This window comes from Ruditapes philippinarum, unplaced genomic scaffold (genome assembly GCF_026571515.1).
Source record: "Ruditapes philippinarum isolate M1 unplaced genomic scaffold, ASM2657151v2 ctg2494_1_1_1_1, whole genome shotgun sequence".
NCBI classification, from domain to species: Eukaryota; Metazoa; Mollusca; class Bivalvia; order Venerida; family Veneridae; genus Ruditapes; species Ruditapes philippinarum.
This window is the reverse complement of record NW_026863666.1, coordinates 208,265-235,206: the sequence shown is the minus strand read 5'-3', so window position 1 is coordinate 235,206 and position 26,942 is coordinate 208,265. Positions and strand designations below refer to the sequence as shown.

Genomic DNA, 26,942 nt, shown 5'->3' with positions numbered 1-26,942 from the left:
CCTGTTTAATCCATTCATTAACTTCTATTGCTAACAATTAAAACTTCTTTATAAGTATTGTGCTGAAAGTGTTTATCTGCCAATGTTGTATATATTATCTGGTGGTTGAACTTACTATTTAACACTGTGATAATTATTCTCTTCTAAGTGTATAGTACATTTGGTACATTACAAGCATACCGGTATATAGCGCAAATGGTTAGAATGTCAATAATAGCTGAGAAAAAATATTTTGCTGCTTGATGTTAGGTTAGAGTGGTACTTTTTTATTTCTTTGAGTTATTGTATTTACTTTGACATATTTCCTCAATAAAAAATCATTTCAAACGTGTGATAGCAGTAAATGTTTCAATACTGTCAATGCAGCACATATAAAGAATAAAAACATTTAAAAGTGGGGAAAAAGTAGAAAGGCATCACAGTATGGAGTTAGGTGTGATCAAACCACATACCTTTACTGTGTGTGAATGCTGCATTTTACCACTGAGTTTTTCCGCTATATTGTCTATCTGTGGTAAAAATACACCTTAATTATTTCAATACAATCTTACAACTAATGGATATCCCTTTTGGTTAATGACAATTTTCACACTTTGGTGATATAGTTGAAAATACCACAACCAACCACTGGATAATGTTTGCAAAATGGGCAGTATAAAATTTTCAGACAATATAGGCTGAATTTGGTATAAAGAATTTTTTCTGTTTATTATATTTCTATTACTAACATTGACAAGATCCAATTTGCCCTTGGTATAATATTATTTTCTATTATTTTCAAAGTTGAATATGTATTTGTCTTCCTAGGAACATTGTATAGTTTCAGTTTAAACTTTCTATTCATCATACTCTATTACTAACATTGACAAGTTCTATGTTGAACTTGATATACAGTATATTTCCTATTTTTAGCTAATTTTGTATAGTTTCTATTTACTTTGATTAATGAATTTGCATTATAAACATAATTATATACTAATACCTTTTATTTACCAATTATCAAACAATAATGTTTCAGAGCCTGCCTGTTATATTAGGTAGTATTGATTAATAAGACTGAGATTATTTTTTGCATAGAAATTTCTTACATTCCTTTTATTTTGTACAAAACAATTAATGATAATTTTGTAATTGCTGTTATAGTTATCTTACACCTCCCTGGTATATTGTGATTGAAATTGTAAATTCATAAGTTAGTATAAGTAAATGTTAGTTTCCAGTGTTTGTGATGAATTATAGTTGATATATAATGTGCAAGAAAAAGAATCAAACACTGACAGTTCAGATGGGAACATCAGGCTCTCAGAGTAGTAGTTCTTTAGCTGTAACTCAGGAAGGTTTTGTTACTGCCTTGAACAGTCACCCTCAAGCTGGTTACTGGCAGCCACGTGCAAACTTCCTTTAATATGTACATTGCAAAGACATTTTATTAGAATTTTGTTTTGATTTATGATATTTCATGAAAACATTTATCACAACAGTACATTTGATTTACAGACAACAGTTCGGCCATTTATTGAAGTAATGTTCCAGCATAATTCAATAAAGACCTCAGTGGGCGACGGACCTAATCCAAGTTTTAATGAAGAATTAGTGATACCATTTAAGTAAGTACATAATTATGAAACTTTAAGTAAGTACATGTGAAATTGTAAGTAAGTACACAACAAATTTTAAGTAAGCACATGTGAAACTATGAATGAGTACTATAAATGAGTGTTGCCTTAGCTACAAGAGTATTTCAATAAACATGACCAATGGATGTTCAATGTTTACTGATCATAAATGCATTTTCTCTTTATCATAAGTCATACTCTATATGTTTTACATAAAAACTAGTAATACATTAACAAAAATGGCAGAAAATGAAGCTAATAAGTTTGAAATTAATCTCAATTCTTTAAAATCTACATAATTTACATGGTCTTCTTTGCTATATTTTTCAATATTTACAACAGGGACCTAATTTTTGTATTTCACTCACAGTGTGATGTCTCATATTTCACTGAATGTTTTAGAATTTCATTGAAAAGCATATATAACCCTTACCATGCTAAATATCATAAATGAGCCGCGTCTTGACAAAACCAACATAATGCGTTTGTGACCAGCATGGATCCAGACCAGCCTGCGCATCCGCGCAGTCTGATCAGGATCCATGCTGTTCGCTTACAAACCCTATAACAAGTAGAGAAACTGACAGCGAACAGCATGGATCCTGATCAGATCTGGATCCATGCTGGTTGCAAACCCATTATGTTGGTTTTGTCATGACGCGGCTCTAATGGTCTTGTCTATCTTACAATGTGGACAAAGTAACTATCAATATTAGGGAAAATCTTAAAATAAGTATTGACAGAATAGCAAACAGCGCAGACCTTCATCTGTGTTGGCTGATCTTGCACTGGTTGTATGTGAACGCACAGGTGCTTCTAGTAGACTAAGGGTTAAGTATTAAAAGATTGTTTTCATATTACAGAGCACCAAATGATGATTTTAGTCCAAGTAACCTACAAACACTTGGTGACAGTATATTCTTGAATCTGTTTGATGAAGTGGTTGTCGATATTCAACAGGTAAAGTCTTTCAAATTTTACATTTCTATTTATTTAAAACTTTAAAGTGTCGGAACAACCATTGCCACCAGTCTAGAACCAGGTCATTGTGTATTCTAACAAGGCCCCATATTGATGCCTTCAAATTTTCTTCTTGTTCCTAAAATTAATAATTATGGACTCATTAAGAAATGTAAAAAAAGATAAGGCTAAATAAGATTTCTTTATACTGTTTCACCTTCAGATTTTATTATACAGTCAGTGGTGCATAGTACTGGCATATCATTGTATAAAGTACATTAAAACTTACATTGTTATAAATAGTTACTTCAGTGATGATATACAATGTTTTCCTAATAAACCTACTAAATTTGAGTTTATTTATATTCGCCATCGATTGCCCATATTGTTGAGTCCTATAGAAGAGTATTAGTCATTTTAGATTTTGGAGGATAGTGCAAGATACAGATACAGAAAGATACTGAAATACTTAAAGCACTCATAAACAGGCCTTGATTTAAGACTGTCTAGATAACAGGTCTCTTGCTCTTACTGATTGAACTATGCGGGCTGGCAGCCTGCTAAAGTGCAACGTGAACATTAAAGAAAAATACATATATAATTTTTGAGGAGGAAGAGTGGTTATAGGGTTATATGCACTGAACTCTTAATAACTGCTGCTTACATTATCTGTATACTTTCAAAATCCACGCTGGTGCAAAAACTGCTTATGGCACCCAGGGAGTGGTCAATATGCATAACTTAAATGTGTAGGTCCCAAAAATGGGTTGGACATAAACAGAGGAGGGGAAACAGTGTAGATTACAGTGTGGTATATGTTTTCAGGATGACAGGGAAAGAGGAAGTTCTGTACATCAGAGAATAGAGAAAAAATGGCTTGGTAGTCTAAAAATTCCATTTACTACTGTTTATTTTAATGGAAAGGTTTGTATTATTATTATTAGTCTTCACTCTGCACATCATATTTTTATTACCTAACATTAGACCATCATATAGACTCTGTAGAAGAGAAGCTTTGAATTCTTATGTTTTTTGTTCAAGGAAACATATGCATTTCCTTTTATATCTGTTTATTACATATTATAGCTTAAAGAACATGCCTGTCATTATTATACATGTTATGAACCATTGAACAGTACTGATGTCATGTATCAACAGTTTACCTGATAGTAGATCAAACTTATAATCTATATTTCACTTCATTTTGTGCATGAAATTACAGTTTTGTCACAAAAGTCCTTAAATTTGTGGATTGTTTTGTTGTTGTTTTTTTTTTTGCAAAAAGTAAAATGCCAACAGTTGTAATACAAAATAATCTTACAGCAGACAAATTGAAATTTCATTGGATTATAAATTTGTGGATTGACCTATATCCACAAGAATTAGTCCACCATGAAAATAATACATAAGCAGTAGACTAGCCCCGTTCATTTTCTGGAATGATAAAAAATCAGTTTATCACTTATCAGTTTAAAACTCTTAAAAATTGTTATATTTAACAATTATCTTTTTTTTTTGTTTTGTTTTATTAAGATTGATGGTACATTCCGTGTAAATGCTCCGCCTGTATTGCTGGGTTATGTACCAGAGTCTCTACACATGGGCGAGATGGATGTCGGGTTGAGCAAAGATGTTAAAACATTACTCAGCATGTTTATAACAATTGAACCACCACTGACTCAGCCAGAACCTGCTAAAGAAAGGGTAAGATTATGCTTGTTTTAATATCATAAATGTATAAAATGATATTACATTTAGTCATTTACATGTATATGATGTTACAATGATATATTATGTTTTATGTCTAGTTATGTTAAGTTTTCATTTCACATAACTCTTACCGCACTAAATATCTTAATTTTTAAACCATTTATCATTTTTAGGGAAAATTTTGAAATATGTATTGGATTGTATAGCAAACAGTGTAGACCGTGATCACGAACAGATCTTGGTAGGTAGAATCAGTCACTGCCAGCAGGTAGGCTGAATCATGTGGTTGAATGTACACACTTGTGGTTAAATGTACCTGATTCAATACACAAAGAGACACCTTTGTCAATTAGTAAAGATTGAATGTTTTTTCAATGTTGATGTGATTCAAAAACGCAACAACAAAAAATTACCTCGGGTTAACATCTTGAACTTAAATGGCAGTATAAACGATATACCCCTACACATTTTCAAAAACATGCACATTTTGTTTCCATTTTGTGTTTTTTAACCATTCAATACATTGATTTATTGTTTCAGTTTACAACAAATGAGGAAGAGAAGTTGATGGTCTATGCTGATGAATGGCAGGAAAGAATCTCCAACTTATTTACACCTAAACGTGAAGTGAAAACATTTGTTACAGACACTAACTTCAAATCTGTGTTTATAACACGGTATTTTAAAGCTATCAAACCACCAGAGGAATTAACGGATAAAGGTCTATCATTGGAAGCTACATCTGAACTTGTGGCCAGATATGTGTCACTTATTCCATTTGTGTCGGATTCTATGATATTTCCAGGTCTCTGTGATATATGGAACACATGTGATGTAAGTTTTATATCATCTTCTTAAAGTGAGAACATGTTGTTAGGAAAGTAAGTAGGTAAAATATTGAGGATATTTGTTTGTTTTGTATGTAAGATGGAAATTTATTTCACAGAGTAAACATCAGATGCAATATTTTTGCTGGTGTTCACAAGTGAAATATTATTTGATCTAATATACAAACAAACTAATTTCTATTTATTACCATGAGTTTTTAGTGGTTATTTTGACTGATTTTTTTCATGTGCTCTCCTGCATGATGTCATCAATTAATCATATTGAAAAATAGTTCTGTAATATTTCATGAATTTTGTTTCATTTCAAACAAGTTATTTGCAAATATTAAAGTGCTTCATGTTATCAATTCCATTTTACTGATGAATAATTGTATTTTTCACAATATTGCCATTTATTAATGATATTTATTTTTCATTGCATTCAAATATAGTCAGGTTACTATGAAAATTATATTTTAAATTTTTGAAATATGTGAATTATCAAAATATGATTTTACTATCTACAGAGAAGCATTTTTTAAATGCGTAAAATCAGATCTATGACAATACAGATCACAATAATTTTGTTGTAGAAATTTTACCGGTTTTGGTTATTTGGTGACAATGACTAAACTCTTGTGTGGGTATGTATAGATGATATGCAGTTGGTTAAAACAGGAACATTGAAACATATAACATCAATAAACACAAAGATGTCACAGTATTACATATAATATTGATAAAAATGATTTTGCTTTTTTGTTTTTAATGAAGTGGGACATATTGTATTTATTTATAATTTTGTTTCAGCAATTTCTACAAATGCTGTCAGGGGACGAAGAGGAGCATGCTATTTTACTGGTCAATTTCTTCCTGTCAATAGGAAAGAAGGCGTGGCTTATCTGTGGTTCTGCTATTCCAGAAGGCCCCACAGCCTATGTGCTGACAGAGGAAGACAACGGCAATTTTTGGATTTGGAACCCAAGCAGTGGGGATCATTTTCGCACTCAGGACACTACCAGCCCACTTCAGAAAATAGGATGCATTGTCAATCATGAAAATGTAATTCTTTAGATACTGTGAATTTAATTTGATCTTTTATGATGGCAGTGTGTCTGTCATTCATTGTCAGACATTCCTCATTGTCCACTATTTCTTTAAACAACATCTCTTAAACTTCTTGATGGATTTTGACTAAACTGTGCAGAAATAATCCTTAGGTGGTCCTCTACAAAAGTTATATAAACAGTTCAAGTCTGATGCTTAAGTAAGTCACAGGAGCTAAAAAAATAGACTTTAAAATGAAATTTTTAAAAATCTTTTCAGAAAATATAAAGCCAAAAAGTTAAATATTTAGCATGAAGCATCACCTTGTGGTCCTCTTCAAAAGTTATATAAATCATACCCCTGGGGTAAAAAATGGCCACACTCTAGGAATCACTTAGTTTACATAGGTTTAAATAGGAAAATACGTTTGAGTCTTCTGTTATGAAACTGCAATGCCCAGCTTTATAACACAACAATGTCTAGCAATTCTAGATTTATTTCCCATCCTTTAATTTTGTGAATTTTCTTACATTTTTAGATTTGGGCAAACATTCAAGTGTATGACAAACCATCTCAGATCATGTATAACTTTGCTGATGCCTCCCAGTGGGAGCCATTGTTTACCAAGAGGAACCCGGCCCCTGGTCTTGGTAGTATTCAGGTAAGTGCTTATATTTATTACGATTATTCTACGAATTATTCCTCAGCAACTCTGTATGAAGGAGTATTTTCACTGACACCTTAAAAATTACTGCTTTCAACAGTAGGATGATAACAGATTATGTATATTAAGATAAAAGAATGTAATTCTTTGATGTGATCATTGTCAAAAGTCCTGTCAGTGATCGTCTTTAGGTGTTACTTATATATTTTAAGCTATTTCTTGTTTTACAGCCTGATGCATTATACTACTTCCCAACAGACAAGGATTATGTAGTAGAGTTACAGGAGAAGATACAGTCAACACTGAAGAACAAGATCATGGACTGGAGGAGTCGCTACATTACACGCTGGAACAGACACTGTACCCAAGTGATGAGAAAAATGCTTCCATTGTGAGTATGCATGTCAAAACGATATGTATTTTAACCTTTAAAGTGTTTATTATATTATATTAAGTTAGAAATTTGTATAGTTATACATAGATGAGTATTTAGTAAATTTATATCAATGTCAAAGGTCTGCTGATTCTGTAAATAATAGTAAATATATTAAAATTGGGAGAACAAAAATGAGTAATGTGAATTTTTTGAAATGATTTCAAAGTTTATTGTACATATTTCAGGCTAGAGGAGAACTGTGGGAAGTCTGTAGGTGAGCAACATATACATGAGCTAGAGCAGTCGTTCAGTTCATACAAGGTAATTTCACCTCCTCATATATTCAGTCATATCAAACATACAATATTGTGTTCTTATTTTTAAACTCTTTTGTTTAGATCTCGAGGTATATTTATCTCAAAATTAGTGTAATTGTACAGCATCATAGATGTCAATATCCAAAACATTTGCTTGATGTATTCATGAGTGGACAATTTTGTGTTGTTTTAGCCATGAGTGGACAATTGGTGTTGTTTTGGTCTGTTTGGACAATATTGTGTTGTAAATGAAGCCAAGTGGATAGCATATACACTTGAGAGAATGCTGATTCAAGTATAAAACATATGGACGCAGATAGTTTGTTACTCAAATCTAAATTTGATACATTTTATTCTATTTTCTAATTAATTTATCTTGATGGTGTAATAATCCTATGTTGTGATATTTAGTATATTCTATCTTCATACAAAGATACAGCTCTTTTGAAGAAGGATTAACTAAAAATTATGACATGACTAGTTTTGTTTTTTATTTATTCATTCATATTTTTATTTTAGGTTTCTGGATTCCCCATCAACATGCCTTTCACAGAGATCGAACCAATAATCGAGACTGTCTACGCAACTGGTGTACATTCCCAGGAGTCGAGCGATGTTGAGTATGCACTGGCAGTGTATGTCCATCCATATCCTAATTCTGTGCTCTCTGTCTGGGTGTATGTAGCGTCGTTGATGAGGCTGAGATAATTAGTGGACTAGGTTTTAATTTAGATAACTGACAGACTAGATTATCTGTGTTTGAAATAGGTTTGCCAAATCATGGAGGATGTCACCATATGGCCTAATTGCTGTAAATCAATTCTTTAAGTTAAATGTGAAAAATTTCACTTATGAATAAACTTTATGTAAATTTTAAAAAAAATGCATCTGACAGTGTATATGTGATATAGATAACTAAGATAACATATGAAGACAATTTAGAGTCACACTCTGTTTTTATAATTATGTAAAAAGATTAACATATATGATTTGAAATAATTTATTACCAATTTTTTTTTATTTCATTGAAGTGTTTTATAAGCAATTACCCATGTGGTGAAATACTGTTTTGAAGCCATTAAAATCCGTCCATTGCATAATCTGTGATATTTATTACTATACATGTATGTTATTATTTAGCATACATACATGTATGTAGTACCTGATAGCTTTTATATATGCATGTAGTATCAGATATAATTGTAGATCTACTGGTTTATTTATTTTAAGGATGAAATAAAATGGAAATTATAATTACAAACTTTGTTATTGTTGTTGTTTTTTTTGAGCTCACAAGGCTCAAGAGTATGAAGGAAAGTAATTCTAGAGAAATAAATTTAATTAACAAATAGTACCAGACGTTCAGCGTAGATCTCAGCTAACCAAACATGCTCCTACTATCACATTCAACTTAGCCTACTTAGAGATAGTTTTAGACATGTCTTGCGATGAAGATGCTAAAAATAGGCTAGTACTGGATAAAATAATGGAAAATATGTGTTATACACAACTCTTACAAAAACAAAGTCATTTAAAAAATAAGACCACTGACTATTATTTATTTATTATTTTATAATTTATGAAAATCCATTATTTTTAAAGGTACATTGGGTAAGAAAGTTGAAAGTTATGCTCTTCCCATTTATTTTCCTTTTTATGACAGGATTTTTTTATGCAATATACGTTATGTAAGTTAATTGACATGTTATTATTATAATTCATTTTGTGTTGTTGCATATCCAAGTTAAATACAAATTTAAACAGTGTTAGTAAGCTTTTCTTTCAATGAGCTCCGATATAAAGCCACAATATATTATCACTGGCAAAATACGTGAGTATATAAAATGTTTATTTTTTCTAAGACATTTGTGCATACTCTCTTATCTTCTTCTCTAAAAGTTGTCCATTAGCTCCAGCAAATTCATCAATCTAAAAAGACATACAAACATTAAAAATGTTTATTCTATATTTTGTTTTTCGGTAAGTGCTTTACTACAAGTGTGGGTTATATGTAAAAATATACATGTAATTAGAAAACTTATACACGCATAATTACATGAGCTAAAGGGCGGAAAACAGTAAATCTATAATGTTGAATTAATATATTTTTTTCTTGAAATTTCTATTGCATATTCCGGACGTATAGTACTATTGACTGAAAAATACCCAAACCTTTTCCCCATTTTGGTAGAATACAAACATCGGCATACATTCTATTCCAATCCACTGTGCGATGTCCTAAAATATTATATAACAATGCTGGTGAACAGTGACACAGTAATTCAACTTGTAACGCATTCAATATCATTTGAAACAACAAGAGTTAGATTTGAATGTTTTAGTTTGTTGGGGGCCAACTGACGACATTGAGATATTATGATTTAGGGGCCCTTGATTCTATTGGCCTTTTGCACTGTACTTAGACTGTTTACTGTGGTGAGTAGGGGCAGATAATCGGGAATGCACGGGAGCACAATTATCACAGTAAAAGGCAGGATGGTTGGAATCCGGATCTCTGGGGACACTCGGGAATGCAGTTTGGCGTGAGGGAAGGGTATACTTAATTAACAAGACAAAAAAATGTACCACTTCCATATATTAATGTATTACATAGACACTTCAAGTGGAACAAAACAGTGCATTTTATAACTATTCAACTTCTTCGTAAAACCATAGGATTACGGGTTTCGTCTAAAATATCAAAGAATAATAATATAATGTAATGCAATGTACATATCAGTATATTCAAGTAAATAAGCATTTATTACCACGTACTTCCTCCAATTGATTCTCATATATTTTTTGTAAACTAAGCTTGCATTTATGTCTTCAATTCATGTATTCATTATAAATAGTCAAGTCAAATGAAATATAAGATATAAACAACGTACCGTAGCTTCATCTACGTCAACTTTGACAAAAACGAGTTTGTCTGAAACCGACTGGTCTTTGGCCAATCTCTTTAAAACAACAAAAATTTGTTACTAGTATATAGTAAAACCTGCAAGACTTAGTACTGACGTATACTTTAAATATGTAAATTTACCAATTAAAAAACTTACTTAAGAATGTAAAAAACAACAACAACTGAGTGGTATACAGCTATATAGCCGCGTCACGACAAAACCAACATAATGGGATTGCGACCAGCATGGATCCAGACCAGCCTGCGCTTCCGCGCAGTCTGATCAGGATCCATACTGTTCGCTTACAAATCCTAATACAAGTAGATCGAGAAACTGATAGCGAACAGCATGGACCCTGATCAGACTGCGCGGCTCATATGTTATGAAATATTTTAATAAACCTTATCAACAGTAAAATCTTTTGATTCTCGAAAGAGTTGTACCATAGAATGTCTCTGCTTATAATACACTGGAATACTGTTCGTAAACAAAATAAAATGTTCGGTAACACAATATTATCTTGCTATTTTTAGTATGGTTTTATCAATAATTATATTAATATAATTATGCGCAATTAATTGCTTTTACGGCAATTTACAACCATATACTCGTTTTTTCAATACAAGCAATTTGGAAGCTTTTTTGTAGCAGATATAACGCTTTATACACTTTAAGGAAGGTATCTCTTCAGTTACTAGTTTGCTGTGTATTTTGTTTTTATCTTGGAGGCTTTGTTGTAATCCATTTATCATTAGCTACATGTCACAAAGTACCTTTATAACAAATTACATTCGTTACGAAACACACTTGTTACATAGTACATTCGAAACGAAGCCCGTAAAATTGTTACATGATATGTTTGTAATGATGTATATTTGTTACATAGTAAACTCGTCATAAAGTACATTTGTTACAAAGTACATTCAGCATGAAACCATTTGTTAAATAGTATATTTCGGCACAAAGCACGAAGCACGTTTGTTACAAAGTGCACATATGATACACAGCACGCACGAAACACAGTTGTTACAAAGTACATTCGGCACGAAGCTAGTTTATTACATAGTATATTTAGCATGAAATACATTTGATATACACTCGGCATAAAGCGCATTTGCGACATAGTTCATTCGCATGAATTACATTTGTTACTTTGAGAATTCGTCATGAAACACATTTGAACATACTTTATTGTCATAAGGCAAATTTGTAAGAGAGTACAGGTCTTCGTTACGGATTGTATCCGTTACAGTGCCGATGAATTTGCATTTTAATGATACATGTATGTTATTCATTGCGTTTGTAAGTCCTTACCTCAAAAACAGGACCAATAAGTTTACATGGCCCGCACCAACCTGCCCAGAAATCTATGACGACAATTTTATCTCCGCATTCTTCAAGAAATGCTTCCAGTTCATCCTACATAAGCAATGCTGAATTAGTATAGTAGCAAAATGAAATAAATATAATGAAATATTTTTATCCTTTCAAACACCTACAATTTATAAAAGTCGTGTCACTTGCTCTAGTTCCGCTGAACCCGTGCATCTCGTGATTTGGCTGATCTCTTTAAGTTATATGTTTAACAATAATGTCATTTCTTCACTAAATTATTGTGCGATAACGATTTATCATTTATATTCAAATGTTATTACAACATGCGGCTACTAAATTCACTTTTCTATTGAAATATGATGCTCTCTATTCAATTATAAAAAAGAAATAAATGTTTTAAATTTAAAAAAGATGCAAGACAAGATGAAACTAGAAGTGCTAATTGTCAATAAATAAAGGGCCCGTGATCTTAGGCTTACATTATATTTATTTTGTGGAACCACGAGGCCCAGCTCCGTATTTACACTAAAAATGTTAACACTCGTATAAAAATCATTCTGTTAAACAAGAGCACCGCTAGGCGGAGCATTATATGCCCGAAAGTATTTTTTTTTTTTTAGTAAGGATGACCTTAACCGTTGACCTTTTGACCCCAAAATCAATAGGGGTCTTCTACCCAATATGGACAATCATCCTATGAAGTTTGAACATTGTGGGCCAAATGGAACTTAACATATGCTCCGGCAACTGTTTTCAGTATCAAGGTAATAGTGACCTTCACCTTTGACCTTTTGACCCCAAAATCAACAGGGGTCTTCTACCCAATATGGACAATCATCCTATGAAGTTTGAACATTGTGGGTCAAAATGAACTTAAGTTATGCATGGAAACATATTTTTCAGTATCAATGTAATAGTGACCTTCACCTTTGACCTTGTGACCCCAAAATCAATAGGGGTCTTCTACCCAATATGGACAATCATCCGATGAAGTTTGAACATTGTGGGTCGAATGGAGCTTAAGTTATGCTCTGGAAACTGTTTTCAGTTATAAGGTAATAGTGACCTTGACCTTTGACCTTTTGACCCAAAAATCAATAGGGGTCTTCTACCCAATATGGACAATCATCCTATGTAGTTTGAACATTGTGGGCCAATTGGAACTTAAGTTATGCTCCGGAAACTGTTTTCAGTATCAAGGTCATAGTGACCTTGACCTTTGACCTTGTGACCCCAAAATCAATAGGGGTCTTCTTCCCAATATGGACAATCATCCTATGAAGTTTGAACATTGTGGGTCGAATGGAACTTAAGTTATGCTCTGGAAACTGTTTTCAGTTATAAGGTAATAGTGACCTTGACCTTTGACCTTTTGACCCCAAAATCAATAGGGGTCTTCTACCCAATATGGACAATCATCCTATGAAGTTTGAACATTGTGGGCCAATTGGAACTTATATTATGCTCCGGAAACTGTTTTCAGTATCAAGGTCATAGTGACCTTGACCTTTGACCTTGTGACCCCAAAATCTATAGGGGTCTTCTTCCCAATATGGACAATCATCCTATGAAGTTTGAACATTATGGGTCGAATGGAACTTAAGTTATGCTCCGGAAACCGTTTTCAGTTTCAAGGTAATAGTGACCTTGACCTTTGACCTTTTGACCCCAAAATCAATAGGGGTCTTCTACCCAATATGGACAATCATCCTATGAAGTTTGAACATTGTGGGCCAATTGGAACTTAAGTTATGCTCCGGAAACTGTTTTCAGTATCAAGGTCATAGTGACCTTGACCTTTGACCTTGTGACCCCAAAATCAATAGGGGTCTTCTTCCCAATATGGACAATCATCCTATGAAGTTTGAACATTGTGGGTCGAATGGAACTTAAGTTATGCTCCGGAAACCGTTTTCAGTTTTAAGGTAATAGTGACCTTGACCTTTGACCTTTTGACCCCAAAATCAATAGGGGTCTTCTACCCAATATGGACAATCATCCTATGAAGTTTTAACATTGTGGGCCAAATGGAACTTAAGTTATGCTCCGGAAACCAAATTGCTAACGGACGGACGGACGTACGGACGGACGGACAGACGGACGGACGGACGGACAGACAGACGGACGCCAGGGGGTATAACATAATATGCCCTTTCGGGCATATAAAAAGGAAATCTATTAGTTTGTACTTACCAAGTTGAAAATTTCCTGCATTGTGTGTTTTTTTTCTTTATTTATCTAAAAATCTAAAATATCCTTTCCTACCTTAGGTGAAAGTTTCTTTTTAAATGTATGTGCAAAATGCCAATTAATTTTTCACCATTTCCCAGGGTGACGTATTTACTAAATCGATATAGTATTAGTGAAATCGAATGGCATTATGGGAACATAATTAGATTCGAATGAGACTGTTGAAGCTTACTCGAGTTATCTTTGTAATTAATCAGTAAATCTTTGTCTCTGGAATCACTCATAGAACATGTTCTCATAATTAGAGAACCTGCATTTTAATCAAGTCTTCCTTTATGACCATGGCAGACGATATATAGCTATAGTAGATGTAATACATATTACTTTAAACTAATTTTCAAGAATTGATTTAGCCGAGAAGACTTTAACCCGCCATGAAGCGCGAGTTAATTATATGTATTACGATCTACAGATAAATTGCAAGAAAAGTTACTTCGGTCTACACATAGATATATAGCAATAGAACTGCGATAATTTCTGCACACATGAAATGCAAAGAAGAAATCATATAAGGACTAAATTAAAATGCTGGTGTACTGTCTAAAGTTGTTTTTTTTACATATTCAAACATCCTTGGGACCGCTGACCTGTGAGCCCACCTGGGTCGAATGTACAGATCATGGGGAAGGGGATTTAAATCCACAGGCATAGGGTGTGTTTATTCATTTAAGTGCATTATCTAACAAAGAAAAACAGATCATACCGTATATCTTTAATAATGTTTATTTCAGAAGATAAAGAGAAAATTGTCTACTGTAGCAATAAAATAAACATCATAAATCACAGATCTAATATAAATAAATAAATGGACGGTAATCAGATATAAAGTTGACATCATGTCAGCTTATCAACAAAATCGACTGTACAATATAACAACTTACTTAACAAAATAGTCTTAAGCACATTGTGAACCAAAAAATGTGGTTAAAACTCATTTTTGCCTATATAAAAATCAAATTACCTCTCTTTAAGTCTCTTTAAGATGAAAGTACAAAGATACAAATACAAACATTTATCCCTACTTCTTGCTGTACGAATTATTTAATGTTGGTTAAAGAACAAAAAGAAAAGGGAGATAATAGAAATTACGCGATTTGTACAAAATCAAATTTAAACATTTTGTACACTGTAATATACAATGTACCATAATTTTACACAATTAAAGCCAAATATTTAGCAAAATCAGAATTGAAAAGAATGGCAAAAATGTATTTTAATAATTTATAAGAAATATCGTAAATGTTATTTTAGTCTGCCTGCCATTTTCATCAGATCTTATGTTTTTTTACCACTTTACATACATGTATACATATAAAAATTAATTGGTCCCATTAGAATTAATACAATAGAATAAACTATCACTGTGATAAAACATTACAAACTGCATCATAGTTCTAACAAAATTTTACAACAATTATTCATAGATATTTATACATTTGTATTATTATCCAACAATTTGTATTGTATTATAACATTTGTATTGTTAGCTGACACTTCCTTACACAGATAATGATAAATTATGCATCTTTTCACTTTTTTACACAAATAAAGTACATATATTTTGAATGTCAATGTTGGAGTCTAGATCTGAATGTCAGATCTGTAGAAGTTTTGAATGTCAATTTTAATATACAGAAGATCACATGCTCGGATTATTTGCCATCTGTGTCTGTAGAAGTGAATTGTACTCATTGACTCCATTAAACACACGTCGACTTATAGGCCGGTAGTTACACTCCATCGTCTTCGCATTAATAACTATGTCATTGTCAAGGTCAACAACATTTTATTCTAAATATTCACAAACAACCAATTTCTTTATTAACCAACTTACCCATAATTAACTCCCCAGACAGAGTTCTTTCTACAATTATAACATGTTTAATTATTATTTCTAATTATCTCCTCCTATTTCCTTTAAAAATCGTTTACTCCATTTAAAATCAAATTGTTCTGAGAAAAACATCAGAAAGCTTTTTATCTTGTATAATTCTGGTAGCTGAGGCAATTTTTCAAACTCTCTAGCAGTCAGAAGGGTTAAAGTTCATTTCTCAATCTTAGTTATGAAATAAAATTAAAATAAACATGAGAAAACTTGTAAAATTTGCCACCACCCCCGTTACCATACAAATATACATCATTGTATATATATATAACTAAAAGGATACAATCTCTCATTACAAAGTTGTTCTGTTCATGGTGTTGCCATTTACGCTCCAAGTTACCAAGCTGAAATCACAGACAAGTAATATTCTATCATCAAATTTTTTTTTTTATCAGTTAATTAGAGAAAACAACATTTAGTAAGTTACAGTACAGTTGTGGGAAGAAAAGCTTAAGTTTAGTAAAACATTTTTTTGTAATACTAAATTTTAAGTTCAGATTGGCAAAGTACAAGCATAAGAACCATATGCTAAATTGTGGAATTCATAAAAGCCTACTGTTCATCTATGTCTAATAAACATGTATTTGTTTTTTATTTGGTGAACTACAATATAATATTATATATTTAATATTTGCAATTCTTATAGTGTTCCTCTGAAAAACTGTGTTGATTAAAAGAAAAAACAAAACTGTATAATATTGTAATTCCATGATTTTCTTTTTTGATTGTAATCAAAAAGGCCAATTGTGCAGTAACAAACTTGTCATATTAACTTTTAACAACTTAAATAACTGCTATTCAAACCTTGTCTGGAGGGTCTTAACCATATAACCTGACCATATAATGTATCAAAACTCTTAGTATTTAATACTATATAACACAAGTATACCTGTGAATAAGTCTCATTGTCATTCAGCGTGGCTTTAAGACCGTCATATTTAGAGCTGAGCTGTTGAAGCTGACGTTTAAACGTCTCTTTCCTCTTTTGTAAAATTATTCTGTCAGACATCAATTTCTGTAAAATAAAATAAAATTCTTAACATATCTGTCACACAACAGTACAATTCAAGTAAATGACCATATATAATCTTCTATTCCAAACACATCAACCCCATCAGAATCCAACTAAAACTAACTTTATTTATGACAAATTATGTTAAAGAATTCTATAATCTCTAGAAAAAAACAAGATCTACATATGATCTACATGCTTCTATTGTTTTTCATTCTAAATGATTCATCTGTACATCAATACTTATAGCTCTGATGAGCTAAATGAGGTGTGAAAAGTAAAAAAATATTAGAAATGTGTCCATAGAACATGTATGCCCCTTCATTTATCTGTTTTTTTTTCAGTCTATGTGGATGGACAACAGGCGGGAGAGATGGACAAGAGTAAATCTTCATGCCTCCTCTAAGCAGCGGGGGCATAAAGTCTGATTTATAATAACTTCTATCTGTATCATGCATTTACCTGTTTCTTCTCCTCAGATTTTTTCTTCAGTGAGTCAAGGTCACGGAATGTAACAAGTTCTGTTTCCATGGTGGATATTTTCTCACGTAGCATCACCAGCTCTGTATTTATCTTGTCTTCAAGCTGCTCAACTTTCTCGAGATCTTCACGTAATTTCTCATTCTCTGTATGTTATAAAGTATATACTTGTATTTTTAAGGTACAGTAAAATAAACTCTGCAGAGCAACCTTCTGTACAACAATTACCTCTTTATTACAACAGTATCTATTCTTCTCAAAGAATGACTTTACACAATAATTTTAACCCCTCTTTGCAACAATCAAAATTGCTGTTTCCCAAAGTGTTATACTCTGCAGAGATCATACGTTATATTTTTCCAATAGCCTGACATTTTTCTCTTGCATAATTTAAACACAGGCAGACAATAAATACCATGATAACCTGTAAGGTAGGAAATTTTCTGCTATCATAGCATTGTGATACTGCAAAGTCTACTACTGTCCCAAAATGGACAGACCCTTACAATATAAGACCTGTTGTCCTTCTGTGATGGTGCAATGGTGAACACTTGTCATTAAATGTTTTAGAATAGGTTGACATTTATTTGTTCCTGCAAGATAGTTTTTTTCAATATGAGATATTATAATACAGGCAGACATTTGTCCCTGAAGGGGGTGGACATTTGACATTGCAAGCTAGAACATTTGCCCACACAAGACAAGTCATTTGCCTGTATACAAATCTCATTATTGTCCATCTTGTTAGTGACCTCTATCTTCTCACTTGAAGAATTTAACATGTGTAATGACCAAAAAATCAAATCCTACCTTGTGCTAATCCCAAAGATGTATGTTCTGATTTCTTCATTTCTCCTTCCTTAAAAGCTAAATCTTCCTTCATTTCAGCTAACTCATTCTGGCTTGGCAGAGCTTGAAACCTACTCATATTCTACAAAAAGAAATGTGTGTAGTTTGTATTTTGATAACTTTCTAAACACAGCTGATAATATAAAGCTAATTCTTTCTTTTTTCATTTTCTTTGTGCTTAATTCACATTATCAAAGTTAAGATCATGTGGAAAATTTACTGCTATACTTGTGGAGAAAGGCCTCAATTGCAATATTCTGTGCCATGACCTAACAAAAAAACTTGACCTTGAATTTTGGAAAAGGTAAACTAAAAACTTGACCTTGAATTTTGGAAAAGGTCAACTATCACAATGTAAAAACATGTCACAACGCAAAATTTTAACTTGATATCAACCTTTTTGAAACACTTAATAACAAAAAGTAAAGAAAATGTTCACCTACCCTACTGATGTGTTCTAACAGGCTCACTACATTCTGCTCCAATTCAGTGATTCTTTGCTGAAAGTTATAAAGATAAATATAACAAACTGTGGGGACCATTTACAGCATTAAAGTTATCATTCCTTAGGTCTGTGATGTCATGCAACTTTATCAAGTTACTTATTCAGAGTACCGATAAATGAAATGCATGTATTCAAACTTGTATTTAAACCCTTTCACTGATATAAATGAAAGAAATAAGTCTCTTTCCCTGAATCCTTCCTAAAAATGTTGAAGTACTTACATATTCTTGCGACTTTGACTCTTCAAAAGTTTGAAGAAAATCTGCAAAAATAATAAAAAGTAATGTTAAATTCCGAAAAAAAATCATGTTTTTTTTTAACAATAAAAGCTGTAGAAAACCATAAATCACAACACTATTGTCTTAGTCCCAATTTGCATTTATTAAAACCACTTAAGATGACTTCTAGCTTCAGTCATGAAGTAACCCAAATTAAAAAGGTCTAATGCTCTTCACTGTACATTGGTAGCAGACCATCAGCAGGCACCTAAGTAGAACCACTTACATTCCATAAGCTAGCTAGATAATTTCCTTTCATAAAGGATCCTAATCTCCATGTGTGACAAACTGACAAATTGCCAAAATACTAAGTTTCTTATCTCTAAAACTGACACTAATTTTTTATTTCTTATAGTACTACTTGTATTTTAAATATTTACCATCCATGGTTTCTTCTCTCTTCTTTAACTCTTTATATTTCTGGTTTCTCTCCCCTGTACATAAATAAATATGATATTATTGAAGCAACATATATATTCTTCACAGTCTATCGCTTTTAAAATTGTCTTTAGTTAACATATAATATAGAGCCTTTGTTGTCACTAAATTATACAAAGAAGTCACTAAATTATACAAAGAACAAAAACAGAAACTGAGATTTTAATATAAAACCTCATCATCTTAAAATGTTTGAAATGCATAAATATCTTTCCAAAAGGTCTTTAAAGACTTTGAGATTAATCATGAATGGCAACTGCTGATAATTGATTCTTACAAAGTAAAACTGGCTTTTAAAAAACATACTTTGCTTATCTTTGCACACATTTCTATTCTAGCATTGATGCAAAACTTCTGACATTGAAAAATAATGTTGATAATGTAACAGTTTTGTTTGTGAGGTTTTCAAGACCTGGAATTATCAATAATTATATGATACCTTGATTTTCCTCAATGTCCATATCAAGGGAGTGAATCTCTTCTTGTACAGACTCCATCTTCTCCCTGAATTCATTAGTTCTGAAACATATATATAAAATGTAAATCACACACTGGCAAACAAATACAAAATTTTATACACCTTTAAGCAAGTTACATTTCAAATGACAAGGTTTCTTAATCCCCTTATAAGCATCAACTTTGAAAAACAATATTCCATAAAATGGAACTCAGCAAAAAAAAGTACTGAATTGTATAAAAATTGACAATTGTTGGGACATTTGTTTGGAATCTCTTTTGTTCAAAAACTCAAAGCAAGACAAATAAAATAGCCAACAATATAGACAGAATAAACTGTAAATTTTATAAACCAACACTTCATTACAAAGACAGATGGATAGATATTCTTGCCAGACATACATATATTTTTTGTTTTGTTTCTTTTTCAAGACAAAAATAGTTTTTCTTATCACTTAATAGGAATCATGGTTCCTATAGAATGAACCTCATGATATCAACTTGTACACAAAATGCCAACCAGAACTCACAAGTTCAGACAGAGAGTCCAATACCTCAACATGTCCCAAAGATACTTCAAATACTTTAACAAACTGGTAACATAAACATTTTCTTACTGTCTTTCCATACTAGCTATCTCTACGTTGTCCTCTTTCACTTGTTTCAGTAGTTTCTCCCTCTCTTCAGCAGGACTTGTTGTTGACTTCGCCTCTTCTATTAGACTGTCCCTCTTCATCTCCAATTCATTTAACTGCTCATACAACCTTACAGCTTCTTGTTTCACTTGTGACATAGACAATTCCTGAAAACATTATGTAAATATCAAAATTATATTATCAAATGCTAAAATAAAGTTCACTTTGGAGCCTTGTCAGATTGCATGGTAATCCCTTAATTACAGTAAAAAGCAAACACCAAAATACAGCCATCAACTTTCCATAGGCTTGTTAGACCCCACAAGGAAGAATAAAAAATCCATAGCAATATTTTGAACAAACAACTATGCAAGCAAATGATTCAAAGCCAGCAATTTTAACCTCTCTGCTGATTTTCAAAGCAAGCTTATTTTGGGATAGAATTTAGGACAGCCACTCCGAATTACAAAAATAAATGGATCAAAATAAAGATCTATTATCGGATCAAGGTTAATATCTTGATCTACTTTCAAACTGGTGAATATCTTGTAAAGGAGCTAAATATGCTATTTCAAGTCCATTTTAAGTAACCATTGAATATTTATCCATGAGAAATAAATAATGAGGAAATTTTGAAATATAAATTTTGATCCTGATCCTTAGATATAAGTGAACACTAGTCTGAGCACTAGCCTTAATATCACTTAAGCTTATCTGGAACATCAGCATGATCAGGTGTGTGTGATTAGGTAAGTATTTCATACCTCTTGAAGTCCTTCCATCCTAGAGTTGAGAACATCTAACTGTTGTTGTCCATCCTCTAGTTGTTTTAACATATGCTCATTCATGTCCTTAATACGGTAGTACTTCTGCCTCATGTCTGGGTCCTATTGAACAGTATAGAAACACTCCATAATATACATGTACAGTGAAATGTCTTGTTTTATACAAGAATATTTTTACAATAAACATTACCATGACAATTTTTCCTTTAAAACAGCATCCCTCAACATTTATGCTAATTGTATTAAAAGTGTACAAGTAAATAAATTTAAGCTAGCTATCTACCTTCATCAAAATATGCAAAACATAACCCCTTAATGACTGGGGTTCACTTATGAAAATGAGATTGTGAATTCTAACATGCTGTGCCATTGGCATTTAAAATGTGAAATATTTACATATTACAACTTATCATATTTTGATTTTATTTTCATTATTATTTTTTTTTTTAATTTGATTACTTATCTGTAAAACAAACATATTTTATGCATTTCATATGTAACAAATTATTACAAACAGCTGACAGATCAGGCTGATGTCATCACCACTCAAAGACAGTAAAAGTCTTAAGTGGGGGCTTGGAAGGGGCATAAATAAGCAAAAATTAAAACAAGTAAAGCACCACAGCACTGGTAAAGAGATCTAACTAATGAAAAATCATTATACATACCATATCATTAACAAGATTATCAGCCATACGTTTCTCCTGATCCAGCTCATTCTCTATCTGTTTAATCTGGTCTTCTTTCCTATAACACAAATATACAACAATTTATGGTTCTTGTTTTGGCAGATCTTATGGCCAATTTATCAATATTTTTGTAATAAACTGTCCGGCAGATAATTAGTGATCCTGTAGTCAGTACCAATACTAACTTTTTTCACAACTTACTACAAACATCTCCACTTATAAATCATTTAACACAGTTTTAATTACCTCCCCACCCACCCTCTTCTTTTAATTGGAATGCCTCAATTTTTTTTGCATAATTTCCTAAAGGGAAAAAAGGCCTGTTGTCTAATATAAAAGGTAAAACAAGATGTAATCTTTTAAACAGAAATGGATGCCCAACCCCTATCATTCACAAAATTAATATTAGTTTTGAGTTTTGAAAATCTGGGTGTCGTTTTATCAACGGTCGTACGCCTTGTCGTAGCTAAGATTTGGTCGTACGACCGATCTTACGGCTACGTCGCGTTTTATCAACAAGGTCGTAGCTAAGACGTCGTAAATTAACGTCGTAACTTTAAGGCTGCTTCAGGCCAGTCGTAAGTAGGCTAAAGATCTTAAAAATGGCGGCCATTTTTGCATAATTCCCGATAGGAACTTTCAAACACAAATATTTGAACAATTGAAGTTTTCAACTAACGTAAGTTTTTCGCGTACATGTTTATGTACAGTGCTAATCTATTTTAACATCCAAGGGACGCAACAATCACTTCTAGTTTAATCTGTTGATAATTCCCATGAAGAAGCTATTGTAAGTTGTATTACTTTCATTTTTGTACATCCGACGTATATATATGTGTTTAATAAAACTCCTGTCTTATGCCAAAACGTAAACTTTTCAAATATTCAAAAGGTGACTATACTCAAATGAAGGAAGATGCTGTTAATTTTTCCAAATACAAATACTTTAATGGTTACCAAAACAAAAGATCAGTAGAAGAAAACTGGAATATGTTTAAAAATTTTATAATAAATACATCTGAAAAGAACATTCCTAGCAAAATGTCAGGTGGAAAAGAGTCTCTACCTTGGATAAATAATAATATTAAGCGTCTGATTAAAAGAAGAAACCGCACACATGCTTTGTATAAAAAAACTGGCAACTCAAAGATTAAACAAAGATGGAAGATTCTAAGAAGTTCTATAAATAATGAATTGAAATCAGCACACAGTATGTTTGTTAACGATCTCATTGGTGACATCAAACAGGACTCAAAACCCTTTTGGAAATATATAAGTAGTCAAAAAGAAAGACTCGCAAGGTATACCACCCCTAAAGTCGGGAAACGGTAAATCCGCCGAAACAGACATAGATAAAGCCGAAACACTTAATCACCAATTTACTAGTGTTTTTACAGAGACAATTTACAGTTCTGTTCGTACTCCAAACCTTCTACTGAAACCATGAAGAAAATTATAGTTACTAAAAAAAGGTGTTGAAAACATTCTAAAAAAATGTCAATCCGAGTAAAGCAACGGGTCCTGATAACATCCACCCTAGAATACTCAAAGAACTTTCATATGAAAATATCAGAAATCCTAGCCCACTTCTTTCAACAGTCAATTGATTGCGGATTAATTCCAGAAGACTGGAAGAATGCGAACATTTGCCCATTGTTCAAAAAGAACGATAGATCCATTCCAAGTAACTACAGACCTGTGTCGCTGACATTGCATTACTTGTAAATTGTTAGAACATATAATTTGTTCCAACCTCATGCAACATTTAGAACCAAAAACAGTATTTTGAATAATCGTCAACACGCATTTAGAAAACATCATAGTTGCGAAACACAGCTTGTAAATGTCATCCATGACTGGGCTACATCTATAGATAACAACAAACAAACCAGATATATTTATTCTCTTGATTTCGAAAAAAGCGTTCGACACAGTACCTCATGAACTATTGAAAAGTAAACTGAAAAAATATGGAATATCTCAAAACATCTTGTTATGGATAGACTCTTTCCTTACACAGAGAACACAGTGTGTTGTAGTGAACGGTAGCAAATCTAGCACTTCATCAGTAAAATCCGGTGTTCCACAAGGTACGGTGTTAGGGCCGATATTATTCCTGGTTCATATAAATGACATTTCGGACAATATTTCGTCAAACATAAAGTTATTCGCTGACGATTGCGTCTGCTACAGAGAAATATTAAGTGAAAAGACTGCGAAATTTTACAAGAGGACATAAACAAGCTAGGACAGTGGGCAACAAATTGGGGTATGAGGTTTCAACCGGTAAAATGCAACATGATGACTCTAACTAGAAAAAGGAAAATAATTTCCTATGAATATACATTACAAGGGACAAAACTGGAATTTCTACAATCTATTAAATATCTCGGTGTCCATATAAGAAGTAACTTGCATTGGGGAAAACATGTGGAAGAAATCTGTAACAAAGCATACAAAACTCTGGGACTTTTGAAAAGAAATCTATCAACTTGCCCGCTAGAAGTTAAATTACAAGCATATAAAGGACTTATTAGACCAATCTTAGAAAATTGTAGTGCAGCTTGGGACCCACATCAACTTTATCTACAAGAAAAACTAGAAAGTGTTCAAAAGAGAGCAGTTAGATTTATAACATCAAATTATAATTACGAACCTGGTACTATGACAACCCTTTTGAAAGAACTAAATCTACCATCCCTTAAGGAACGAAGACAACAAAAATAGACTCATATTAATGAATAAAGGTGTAAACAAACAAGCACATATAAATATAAATATTTTACAACGTAGTAAAAGATCTACAAGAACCAACATAGTCAACATTTCTTACGTATCCAGTCGCGTACTGATGTGTTAAAGTACAGTTTTTTCCCAAATACTGTGAAAGAATGGAACTCTCTACCTCCAGACCTTTTGATAAATAATGTAAACACCCTTAAGGACACATCCAGTTCATTCGCAAAAATCATTAGAGAGGGTATCATGTTGCCCTAAGCCGCTTGATAATTGCAAAGGCCGGTGTAAATAATGTCTTTGACGTCACACCGTATACAGATCAAGATCAAGATCAAGATCTTATCTGTAGCCAGATAAGCAAATGATTCTTACAATTTTCTATACCGTTTCCTACTTTTCTTTTCGAAATATTTTGGTACAGAAATTTCGGACAGTGCAGATTTCGGACAGAACATTTAGCTATAGCTATAACAATTGTCAATAATAATTGTCTTAATTGTCAAGCTATAAAACCAATTTGATTGTTATAATTAGTTAAGCATGTTCCTTTGTAGACCTATCAATGAAGTTGCTACAGTATCTAGGTGAAAAACAAGCGTTAATACTGTGACAAGGCAACAACCTACAGTACAGTAGTGTAATAGGAATGCAAATGAAACTGGAGCACTGTTGTTTGGTAAAGCATGTACATAAATGCGAAATGAGCATCTTTAGAGATCCAATTTGGTGTATCACATGAAAAGAGGATTGTAAAACAAAGGACAAGTAACTTGTGCAGACAGGTGAGTTTGAAATATGTTCACTTCACCCCTCTTTCTATGAAATCTGATTAAAGCACTACACCTCCCTTTTTGGTTATGTGTTGTTATGTGCTTTACACAAATTAGGATGGAACATGTGAAATGCAATCAATTATGGTGATTAAATTATTCAATGTTTTAACACATTTCTTGTTATATAAATAATAAGTATGGACCAAATCAAAATATTGTAGAGATAGGCCTATTACGTTTCCCCTAATATATTTATATGGTATTATTGATAAAAAGTTAAGTACTTTATATTTTTTTCTAAAATATAATTATCACATTAAAACTTCAAAATAAGTTTGACTATTTAAAATAACTTATTTTGTATTAGTCATTTAAAGTGGGTGACCTACTATCTAAGATATGAGATATCTCTTTAACCCCTCATTTGTTCTAACATTGATACTGGGAAAAACATGTATGTCCCAGTTTGACAGTACATTGATAGTTATGTTGGAAATCACACATAATATTTTTATCAACAATTGACAGACAGACAGACAGATATCTTTATTCACTCAAGCACATTTGTACATACAATATGAGGATTTTCTAATATAATGAGTATAACACATTAGTTTTCCAGCAGTAAACATACATAATTTTGCACAATATATTTTTTTTTTATAATGTAAACAATATGGTATTACAGTGTGTTTTCTATATTATATGCTAATTATATAGCAGATTTTTCTTTATTTTTATGTCACATTGATATTTAAAAATTGTCTTTCATGTAATGTTTCAGAAAATGATGTAATATATCAAAGTTCCATGTTGCAAGTTAACTTGTCAGTTTTAAAAATATTGAAAATTGCCTTGAGTTAAACATTTTATAAAAAAAATACTATTATAAAAGAAAATTAACAAACAAAAGGTTTATTTGTTGATGAAATATTCATTCTAGAAATAATCAGGGATGATGGGTGAAGTGTCTGAATGATTTTGGGATGTGAAGTGTCTTCAGATGTTAAGTGTCTTGTTTCCACATTTAAACAAATACTATTGTAATATATTGTAGTAATGTTAGATTTGTGGAAATCATTATCATATTTACTCATAGGTTTGTTAAAGTTTATGTAGATATTATCCTAGTAGGCTTCTTTTCAGGTATCACTTGATTTTCTTTTATACATGCACATGCTATAAAGAGTCTATGAAATTGTAGCTGAATTTTTATCTGATTTTCCTTACAGATATTTAAGGCAGCATGAATAGTTAGTATTTGGTGCATCTGCTGATCAATGTGTTTGTAAAAGAGGACATTAACAATGATGAGGCTGTATATCACCAGGGTCAGTAGTGACAAACTTATTTTAGAAACAGTAATATAAAAGTAAAATGACCTTACACTGTCAGGGAACTGACAGTTAT

At 32.1% G+C, this 26,942-nt stretch overlaps 3 protein-coding genes and 1 long non-coding RNA gene across 10 annotated transcripts in view; 1 reads left to right on the top strand and 3 right to left on the bottom strand.

Annotated features, from left to right (window-relative positions):
- LOC132722921 (coiled-coil and C2 domain-containing protein 2A-like) overlaps positions 1-8,424 on the top strand; it is a 60,346-nt gene extending 51,922 nt beyond the window's left edge. For 2 of the 7 annotated variants that reach the window (XM_060707541.1, XM_060707539.1), the window contains 10 exons: positions 1,498-1,607; positions 2,480-2,576; positions 3,402-3,500; positions 4,110-4,280; positions 4,827-5,120; positions 5,924-6,175; positions 6,699-6,821; positions 7,055-7,215; positions 7,446-7,521; positions 8,037-8,424. In XM_060707541.1, the coding sequence (XP_060563524.1) occupies positions 1,498-1,607; positions 2,480-2,576; positions 3,402-3,500; positions 4,110-4,280; positions 4,827-5,120; positions 5,924-6,175; positions 6,699-6,821; positions 7,055-7,215; positions 7,446-7,521; positions 8,037-8,225 (1,572 nt within the window). In that variant the 3' untranslated portion in view covers positions 8,226-8,424. The remainder of the gene's footprint in view (positions 1-1,497; positions 1,608-2,479; positions 2,577-3,401; positions 3,501-4,109; positions 4,281-4,826; positions 5,121-5,923; positions 6,176-6,698; positions 6,822-7,054; positions 7,216-7,445; positions 7,522-8,036) is intronic. The other 5 variants (XM_060707543.1, XM_060707540.1, XM_060707542.1 and 2 more) reach the window with 4 other exon arrangements.
- Positions 8,425-9,194: 770 nt separating this feature from the next.
- Positions 9,195-14,089, bottom strand: LOC132722919 (thioredoxin-like). The gene is made up of 5 exons (XM_060707537.1): positions 13,952-14,089; positions 11,738-11,842; positions 10,409-10,477; positions 9,690-9,755; positions 9,195-9,446 (listed from the first exon to the last, which is right to left on the bottom strand). The coding sequence occupies exons 1-5, from the start codon at positions 13,970-13,972 to the stop codon at positions 9,375-9,377; spliced, it is 333 nt and encodes a 110-aa protein (XP_060563520.1). The 5' UTR covers positions 13,973-14,089; the 3' UTR covers positions 9,195-9,374.
- LOC132722920 (uncharacterized) lies at positions 12,322-13,927 on the bottom strand. The gene is made up of 2 exons (XR_009624681.1): positions 13,426-13,927; positions 12,322-13,127 (listed from the first exon to the last, which is right to left on the bottom strand). It is a non-coding gene; the product is annotated as an uncharacterized LOC132722920 (long non-coding RNA).
- Positions 14,090-14,715: 626 nt separating the features above from the next.
- The window catches only part of LOC132722918 (intraflagellar transport protein 74 homolog), a 37,738-nt gene continuing 25,511 nt past the window's right edge, over positions 14,716-26,942 (bottom strand). Inside the window, exons 11-22 of the mRNA XM_060707536.1 lie at positions 22,000-22,078; positions 21,311-21,433; positions 20,529-20,713; positions 19,895-19,974; positions 19,398-19,451; positions 18,961-19,001; positions 18,678-18,734; positions 18,196-18,316; positions 17,368-17,531; positions 16,783-16,908; positions 16,177-16,237; positions 14,716-15,766 (exon numbers count right to left, since the gene is read on the bottom strand). Of these exons, the coding sequence (XP_060563519.1) occupies positions 15,648-15,766; positions 16,177-16,237; positions 16,783-16,908; positions 17,368-17,531; positions 18,196-18,316; positions 18,678-18,734; positions 18,961-19,001; positions 19,398-19,451; positions 19,895-19,974; positions 20,529-20,713; positions 21,311-21,433; positions 22,000-22,078 (1,210 nt within the window). The 3' untranslated portion in view covers positions 14,716-15,647. The remainder of the gene's footprint in view (positions 15,767-16,176; positions 16,238-16,782; positions 16,909-17,367; positions 17,532-18,195; positions 18,317-18,677; positions 18,735-18,960; positions 19,002-19,397; positions 19,452-19,894; positions 19,975-20,528; positions 20,714-21,310; positions 21,434-21,999; positions 22,079-26,942) is intronic.